The following is a 10,041-nucleotide window of genomic DNA, read 5'->3' on the forward strand; positions in this document are numbered from 1 at the left end:
GCCATAAATGTGTGCATTCTTAATGATTTGTAGATGCTTACTGACTTGGAAAAATATGAATTTGTTGAATTCTTTTCATTTTCCGCTAGCTTATGTGGGTTAGGATTATATCGCTTCACCTTTCTCCCTTTCTTCCACCTCCCACCCACCCCCACCAAAAAACCTAAAAACAAAGCAAAACCCCCCAACCCCCCCCCAAACTATGGGGGCTTCCTTGTTGGATGAAATGGAAATTTCTCAGCCTGTCATTCAAAACTCTTCACATCCCAGCCCCCAACACATTTTCAATTTTATCTCCTAGGATTCCCTTCTGTGCACCTCCTCTCTAGCCCCCAGGGCTTCTCCTTACTCCCCAGCACACCGTGTGTTTTCACACCTCTGCCTCTTTGCTCAGGCTGCTCCCTTGGCCTAGGATGCCCATTCTCCTAACCAGTCTACCTGACAAACCCCTGTCCATTCCTCAAGATCCAACTGAAATGTTGCCTGCCTCCATAAATCTGTCTGCATCTTTTTCTCAGACAGGTATCTCCCTCCCCTGTTCTCCGATATATAGCCCTTTAAATGACAGCATTATTCACACTGTGTTATAGTTACTGCCCCACATTCTCCTACCATTGCTACCCTGTGTAGCAAGGACCATGCTTTCATTATATATGTAGTCTTAGCATCTGATACATAGTGGACACTCAATAAAAGCTTGTCAAAGTGAGTAAAAACCATGTGTGCATGTATCACAAGAAGGGACATGCCCTGATTCAGATGAAATATGTTATCTTTTTATTCATTACATATAATTTGGAGAATGCAGACAAACAAAAAGGAGGAAATGAAATTCATCTGTAACCCTGCTCCCTCAGAGATCATGTCAACTGCGTAGTATGTATATTTATAGTTAAAGCATACTTTTAAGAGGAACTCTGGTTTTTAAAATTAGAAAATTACCTACCTGCTTAACAGATGATCCTAATTCTTGACTTTGCTATTTCTTTGTTAGCTCACTGAGAGAATAATCATCCTCTTTGTGGTGATCACCAGTCAAGAGGAAGTCCAAGAGAAATACGTGGTGTGTGTTTTATTCACCTTTTGGAATCTATTGGATATGGTTAGGTAAGGAGGCAAAATAATCTCTTAAAGCCAAATTGCTTTCTACAGTGAAGCCAGTAATAGCTGCTTACATTTGGTTACTCTGAATGAGAGAGAAATACATAACCCCTTTTCATATTATTTTATCTTGGTATGGAAATGTATTTTTAGTGCTTTCCATAATGGGCATATCAAAGATAATGGAAACCTACCATGGTATCAAGAGCAAATCATTGCATCAGGTTCCCAGCAGAAGACTTGGCATACACCAATTTGGAATAAACCTCGCAGCTGTTGCTAATGAAAGGCGTTCTTTGCCATTGCTCTGGTATGTGTTACTTTAATAAGCAAAGCAAGACTTTTATTCTATCATAGTCACAATTTACAAAGTTGGTTTCTTGGAATTCAAGACTATTTTAAATATAGGGCCTTATCTCTCTGGGGAAAAAACACACCTCCACAAACATATTTGTATACAATTTCAATGGGTTCGAATAACTGAAGTTCTTTCATGGACTCACTGGGAATCCTTGGACCTCAGGTTAAGAACCCTTGCTCCAGATGGTGTTATGTTTCCTTCTAATTCTAAAACTGTGTGTGTTATCTCTACCAGCAATGGTGTAAAATTGCTGAGCCCTTTGCTCAGTGGCTCACTTTGGAGAGGCTCCTAACTGCTACTCCAAGCTCTCACAAATGAGAACTGTCCCTCCTACTTGAAAGATCTGGATGTGGATGGGTAACAAAAGAACCCTAGCATTTTAGCTAAGGTTATATAAATTCTTTATTATATTGTCAATAACTTGGCTGAGTTAAGATATTCTAAGTAGAATGAATTTAATGAAATATTTTGTTGAATTAAAGTGACTGTAATTCTTTGTTATATATAACTTAGTTATTTCTCACTTTTAACTGAAAGATTTGTGGACTTGGGGCAAACTTCAGAGAGTTTTGTAGCCCATGACTTTCTGTTTATGAGACATGGAACCGCATCTGGGACTGTGGCTTTCTGATGTTTCATTCTCTGGTATGCCCAACTCTTTCAGTGTCGATTCAGTCTCAGATAAGCTCAGTTGACCCATTAGAGAACAAAGTGGTTTTGGCATTGAGAGTGGTATCGTGATGTGATGGAAAGAATTTTGGACATAGAAGTGGAAGATCTCAGTATGAACCTCACCTCCACTGCTATATGATCTTGGGCAAATCACACAACCTTAAAAATAACAGTAATGCGATAATTCATGGACCTTAATATTTACCCTTTTAAAGTATAAAAATTTTCGATTTTAGTGTATTCAAAGACATGTGTAAAGACATCACCACTATCTAATTTGAGAACATTTTCATCACCCCCCAAAGAAGCCCCAAATCCATTAGCAGTTGCACCCAATTCCCTTTTCCTCCCAGCCCTGGCAACCACTAACATACTGTCTGTATGGATTTGCGTATTCTGGACATTTCATATAAATGGAATCATATGCGCCTTTTGTGACTGGGTTCTTTCACTTAGCATAACGTTTTCAAGGTTCGTCCATGTTTTAACAGGTATCAGTATTTTATTTCTTTTTATGGCTGAATAATATTCCATTATATTGATATACCAATTTTTATTTATTCATTTATCAGTTGATGGACATTTGGGTTGTTTCTACTTTTTGGTTAGGAGGAATGCTGCTGTGAACATCCACGTACAGGCTTTTGTGTGCACATGTTTTCATTTCTCTTAACTTAGGAGTGAAATTCCTAAGTACTGAACCTTTTTAAAACTCATTTTTTTTCCTCTGTAAAATGGGGGCAGAATTATCTTCCCAATTTACCCTAGAATGACTTTTTGAAAAGCAACTTCCTCAACCTGATAAAAGCATCTGTGAAAACTCCACAGCTAACATAATGGTTATTGATGAAATACTGATCTTTCTTCCAAAGATAGGAATAAGACAACAATGTCTACTCTTGCCTCTTCTATTCAACATTGTACTGGAAGTTCTAGGCATGGCAGTTAGGCAAGAAAATGATGTAAAAGCATCCACATTGGAAAGGAAGGAGTAAAATTATCTCTACTGGTAGATGACATGATCTTGTATATAAAAAATCATAAGGAATTCACTAAAAAATATTAGAATAAGCTAGTTCAGCAAAGTTGTATAATACAAAATTAATATACAGTTGACCCTTGAACAACATAAGGGTTGGGATGCTGACCCTCCGCACAGTTGAAAATCCACATATAACTTATAGTTGGCCCCTTGTATACAGAGTTACTCTGTATCTTAGGTTCTGCATCTGGATTCAACCAACCCCAGATAGTGTAGTACTGTAGTATTTACTCTTGAAAAAAATCTGCATATAAGTGGACTCGCTTAGTTCAAACCTGTGTTGTTCAAGGGTCAGCGGTACAAAAATTAATTGTATCTACACATTTGCAATGGCCTATCCTAAACTAAAATTAAGACAACAAAACATCAAAAAATAAAGTACTTAGACATAAATTTAACAAAAGATGGGCAGAACTTGTACACTAAAAACTATAAAATATTGTGCAGAGAAATTAAAGAAGATCTAAATAAGTGGAAAGATATTCCGTGTTTATGGCTTGAAGACAATGTTTTTAAGATGGAACACTCCTCAAGTTGATCTACAGATTCAATGCAATCCCTATCAGAATCCCAGCTGGCTTCTTTGCAGGAGCTGAGAAGCCGATCCTAAAACTCATATGGAAACCCAAGGAACCCAGAGTAGCCAAAACAATCTCAAAAAAGAACATAGTTGGAAGATTCACACTTCCCAATTTCAGAACTTACTACAAAGCAACCAAAGTTGCACACATCAAGAGTGTGATAACGGACATAAGGATATATCGTGGAATAGAATTGACAGTCCAGAGATGAACTCTCAAATTTATGGTCAACTGATTTTTGACAGGATGCCAAGGTCGTTCAATGGGGAAAAATAGTCTTTTGGTCAAATGGTGCTGGGACAGCTGGATATCCACATGCAAAGGAATGAATTTGGTCCTTTACTTTGCACCATACAGAAATTAACTCAAAGGATCAAAAACCTAAATGGAAGAGCTAAAACTATAAAACTCTTAGAAGAAAACATAGGGGTAAATGTTTTTGATCTTGGATTTGACAATGGATTTTTAGATTTAATACCAAAAACACAAGCAACAACAAAAAGAGATACATTGGACTTCATCAGAAGTGATTTTTAAACATATGAAAAGATTCTTACCTACTCTTGTAATAAGAGAAAAAAATCAAAGCAGTGAGATACCATTTTTCCCTTATATTGGTAAAGAACAAAAAGTTTGATAACATGCTATGTTTGGTGAGTGCTTGCACTGCTGATGTATATTATATATAGTATATATACACATAGGTAAGTATATGCAAAAATATTTTGGGAAGAATATATGAGAAATGGGCATTGGTCATTGCCTCTGAGGAGTGGAATTAGGGTCTTGGAATGAGAGAAAGATTTACTTTTCTGCATTCATGTTTTCAAGGTTTTGAATTTTGTTTTGCCATATGTATGCACTGCCTATTCCAGTAGTTCTAAGTATGGTCCCTGGACCAGTGGCATCAGCATCACCTGGAACTTGTTTGTAATACAGATTCTCAGGTCCACTGAATCAGACACTCTGGAGATAGGGCCTAACAATTTGTGCTTTAGCAAGCCCTCTGAGTGATGCTGATGTATGCTTAAGCTTGAGAAATGAAAAGATTTTGACTACTTCATCTATTACATCATAAAGGCAGGTTTAAAACCACCTCCTATACCCAAAACAAGCTCCTAAGGCCAGTTCTTTAATTATTCACACAAGATGGCACATATTTTTTTTATTTTTAAAATTCATTACTAGATATTTACAAGTCTGTCTGTCTTAAAAACTTAGCCTCTCCATAAAATGTGCTTGGCTTCTGAGTGAAATTGAAGTCACTATTTGAGGAAACTTGTAACTGTAATTTGCTGGGGGATAAGAATTACATTTTTCTCTCTTCCCTCTATAATTATCCGTGATCTACCCCATAAGACAAGCCAGACTAACACGGTTCCTCTCTCTCCATTTTTTACCTCTTCTCCTGCTTACATTACAGGAAATAAAGTAAGGAATTTGCATACTCTCCAGTTTTATCTGTGTATAGAATTACACAGTAAGATATTTTCTTCTCCTATTTCCCAGACATCAGCAGCAAATGATGTTTATGAGCAAACTTGTCTCCTTTCAGGTACACTTACAGCATGTTATCAGTCATTGGAATATCCTATGCTGTCTTGACATGGCTCAGTCAAACACTATGGATGCCGATTTATCCTTTGTGTGTTCTCGCTGAAGGTAAGAAAAGAGTGACTTTTCTGTATTGCTTACTGACAAAAGCAATCCTGTTATGATGATTCACAAAACTTTTTGATGATTAAGTTACTATTTTTGCTACTATTCAGCTGACTTAGTGTTATCTTTCCTGGCATACTTCCCTTGATGCAAAGAAGCAAAACATTAAAAAGTCAAGTTAAGGGGGAAGCAGCTCTGCACAGTAGACAAAATATTGGATGAGGAATGAGGACATCTGAGGGCCTTTAACTTCATTAACTTGCTGAGTTTGGGTAAATCATTTAACCTAAGTCTGTTTACTCATCCAAAGGGGATTTAACATTTCGTGACTCAGTGATTATTTGTAATGCATAGAAATTCAGTTCCCCCTTGGCTGGACTAGCCTTCCCACTTACCATCTACCATGCTGCCTACCCTCTGCCAGTGACAGTTAACTCTACCTTTAGATGAGTCATTAGTTTCTCAGGGAAGCGTTCCTCAATTTCCTCATCAACATTAATTCCCCCAATGAATCTCTTTTGTAAGACCTATCTTAGTTGTAATTAGACATTTGTGTGATTCTTTGATTAATGTCTATTCCCCTGTCTAGCCTCTAAGCTCCATGGGGATCTGGAGTTGTCTTTGTTTCTTTCTTCCTTTGTCTTATGCACCCAGTATACATGCTCAATAAACAGTGAATTATTCAATACAATGTGAAGTAGGCTAATTACTTAGCTTAAATGTGAACCTACTTAAAATCAAATAATTAAAAGCATCAATTTGCAAAGAGCTTGAGGATATTTGGGGAATATATGCTTCCCTCTGTAATGGATTTAGCAGACTGGTAGGGAACTCTGAAACAGACATGATAAAAGTTTTTGAAAATCGAAGGCATAAAGAAATTAAGAGAGCACATGTTAAGTAACTAAGGGAAAACCTACAGAAATATTTAACATAAAATGATGGTGACGTTGGCAATAATTATAAAGTATATATGATATAACCACATGTTGTCTATCTACCAGTGAGCAGAGAAAAGGAGCTTATGGTAAATCACATTAGATATAATTTAAAAATCTGTTTTGTTTCCAAATAGACTATGCCAAAAGAATCTAGGGAGTAATCTTCTTGAAAACCATAAAAAATGGATTGGCCATTTATTTGAGAACAAAATCCATCACTCATTGAAACGTTTATTTATTAAGTACATTCATTTGTTAGATAATATGAAAAATACTATAAAGAATATATAAAGGAATAAAGTAGAAATATGACTAATATTTCCTAAATATATAGGAAACTTTTCTTTTTATTCCATAATTGTAAGCATTCTCCTTTCTTAGGAAAGCCATGTTTATATATAGTTGCCATAAAATGCATATTCTTTTATTAAAATTAGATTCATAAACTTATTCTTGCAATTAAAAAACAAAGTATATCCAGAAAAATTTTGAAAGCATATATAACAAAATATCAATAATGATTAATTCTGGGTAGTAGAGCGTAGTAATTTTATCTATATATTTCTATATATTTCAAATGTCCCAAAGTATAAAAACATGTAGTTAAGAAAACCTGCTTGACTTTTGATAATTCTAATATCTTTTAATAACTGTAGTTTCCCATCTGATAATATAAGACAAAAACCAAGTTCATATTCATAATCAAATCAACTATACTAATAAAATGCCAGAGACTTAGGTGCTGCCCATGGAAATCTTAGATGGCTTGCTTTAGTGTCAGTTGCAGACTCTGTGCCAATTCCACTGTCTGGTTCTAACAGCTGTGGGCGCCTGAGTTTTCCTCTGTCTTTTTAAAAAAAGAAATTAAAAAATAATTTTAGACTCACAATAAGTTGCAAAAACAGTGCATTGTTTCCATGTACCTTCGCTCAGCTTACCCTGATGAGACCATCTTATATAACCATAGTACATTATCATTTTATTCCATGAAATGTTATACAAAGTCTATACATGGGACACAATTTCATAGAATGTCCATCTCTTTTTATTTGACATGAGCCTCCTCCCTCAAAATAATTTAGGCCAGCATTTCTCACATGATTCCTCAGAATTTTTATTAAGTACTGCTGGGATGGGGAGGAAGAAAGAGCTATTCCAAGACCAGTTAAGCTGAGGAAATGGGTGAAACCAGTTTCTTTATTGCAGAGCTTGACAGAATCTCTGCTATACCAATGCGTGTTATGAAACTCCAAGAGGAGAATATATGAAGCATTTTCCATGTTCATGCGTCTGTAACCCCTACTTGTGGCTAAGAGGACAGGTATTTTGAGATACAATTTTTGGTATGAACTACTATGTATAAAATAAATAAGCTACAAGGATATATTATACAGCACAGGGAATATAGCCGATATTTTATATTAACTATAAATGGAGTATAGCCTTTAAAAATTGTGAATCACTCTGTTGTACACTGGAAGCTTATATTGTACATGAACTATACCTCAATAAAAAAAGAAACACTGTAAACTATTTTTGTGTAGGCATAATAAAGTAAAAAATGGACAAAATTCAACAAATCACACTGCTATAATGGCCTTGCCAATCTGATCTGATTTCTATATCAAACTATAGCTTTGGCAAAAGGATTCAGCAATTATCACAAGATGGTCGTTATGAAATTCAGAATATCCTTCAACTATGCATACATATATACACATCTCTGTAGCAAGTTAAGGAGGGAAACCTTCATGATTCCTTTTTTCTTTAAACAGCGTTTGCCATCTATCAGTCACTGCCTTATTTTGAATCATTTGGCACTTACTCCACAAAGCTGCCCTTTGACTTATCCATCTATTTCCCATATGTGCTGAAAATATATCTCATGATGCTCTTTATAGGTAAGTGGCTTTTCTGTTTTGTTTTGTTTTTGCATTCTTTCTGTGCTTTTTGGTTTGTGCTGCCATCTACCTTAGTAGAAAGGTCTGTAAACATGGGAGAGATGGAAAAAGAAGGCTGACATGACGAACTAGACCTTGTTAGTGAAGTATTTAGAAATTATAATGCTTTTTGCAGGTCTTCATGAGATCAAATATATCACTGTTTGCACTGTATGAACAAGAACAGTTTTACTAGCAGAAAATGTAACTGCTTTGTGTATGAAATATAAAAGTTTTCACTACAAACACAAGCATCTACAAAGAAAATCTAGGTGTCAAACTAAGTGAACTTGGCTATTTCTGGATTTCCCATTTATATCTGTTTTGTTTCCTGTTTGTTTGCCCTTATGTGCTAGCATTTCCTAGCAGGCAAGTGGGAGTAGGTGCTAAAGGCTCAAGAAAAATATATAGGACAAAAACTTACAGTTGAGAAAATCTAATCAATTAATTAATTTGTCCAGGAAATTGGGAAACAGACTTCTGTTGTTAAATTTTAGTTTCTCCAGCTCTAACCTTCACAAGTCCTTAAGATAATTATTACCTCTAGAAGATAACAACTATCAGGTATGTAAGAACAACACATAAAAGAAAAGACAAATGTAAAACTTTAGGGGAAATGGAGAGAGCTAAAGAAAAGTTCCTTCCTTGCAATAAACAGAGCAGTAAGATGGAGGAGTTTGCTTTACTTCCCCTTCTGCAGAAAATCTGGACACTCTTTAAGTATTCCTTCTTTGAGACTCCTTTGCAAGTGTCTTCTCCCTGGACTCCAGGCAGCACTCTGTATTTCAAAACCATGGTTCTTTCCACAGAGATGGTTAATCAGTCTTAATTTTTGCCATTTCTTTATCTACATCAGGTATGTATTTTACGTACAGTCATCTTTACTCAGAAAGAAGAGACATCCTCAGAGTCTTTCCCATTAAAAAGAAGAAAATGTGAAGCATGGCACTCTGATGTGACATAAGAAAGGAGAGTCTGTGGATTCAGCTTCAGTAAACACAACACAGGTGGAAAAATACCTAGTATTTCATAAAAATCCATGACATGCAATAATTGCTCTCCTCCCCAAAACTCTTGACATATACAGCAGTCTGTGTTTCTCACACGTTGTTTTTGTATGAATACTCTTCACGACCTGTTTCACCAAAGCTGTGAATTTTACACAAGTTAAGTTTATATTGTGTGAAGCCTGATTATTTTCCTGTAAGGTTAATGAGAAATAGGATTTTAACTGGAGTAGATTCTGTTAAACTAAGAAACCAAAGTTGTTAACCTAAATTACATCTATTTACATATATTTCTTTTCACTTCTGAGTTCCAAAGTAGCAGCTGATCTGTGGGAGGGGAGTGATGTGTAATATGTTCTGTATTTTTCTAGAATAACCTATTTTATAGACAGATGTCACTGTCCCCAGAGTTAACACCCACCTTAAACATTAGACACACTTAGAAATTTAAATATTTTTCCAAACCCTGAAAGAGTATTTGTTAATATTACACAACTTATTTGGACTTTGATGGTTTAAAAGAGGACCCTGAGGAAAACAGAATAGACCTTCGTTTTCACAAATAATACCCCATATTCCTTTTTAAAAAAACCTAATCAAGCCATATACATACCTTAAAGGAGATAAAAGGTAAAAAAAATATAGTAAATCATTTAAATAAGGCAAGAAAATTGAGAACCAGTGATGCTTCAGATTATTTATTACTGAATTATTACTGCTAATTGCTATGTCATATA

At 35.5% G+C, this 10,041-nt stretch overlaps 1 protein-coding gene across 1 annotated transcript in view; it reads left to right on the plus strand.

Moving 5' to 3' along the window:
• HACD4 (3-hydroxyacyl-CoA dehydratase 4) overlaps nt 1-9,256 on the plus strand; it is a gene marked incomplete at its 5' end in the record, with an annotated part of 20,285 nt that extends 11,029 nt beyond the window's left edge. The window contains 4 exons of the mRNA XM_079705777.1: nt 995-1,107; nt 5,313-5,419; nt 8,133-8,258; nt 9,154-9,256. Of these exons, the coding sequence (XP_079561903.1) occupies nt 995-1,107; nt 5,313-5,419; nt 8,133-8,258; nt 9,154-9,236 (429 nt within the window). The 3' untranslated portion in view covers nt 9,237-9,256. The remainder of the gene's footprint in view (nt 1-994; nt 1,108-5,312; nt 5,420-8,132; nt 8,259-9,153) is intronic.
• Nucleotides 9,257-10,041: the final 785 nt, after the last annotated feature.

Source organism: Hyperoodon ampullatus (assembly GCF_949752795.1).
Source record: "Hyperoodon ampullatus genome assembly, chromosome: 6".
In the NCBI taxonomy this organism is placed as follows: Eukaryota; Metazoa; Chordata; class Mammalia; order Artiodactyla; family Ziphiidae; genus Hyperoodon; species Hyperoodon ampullatus.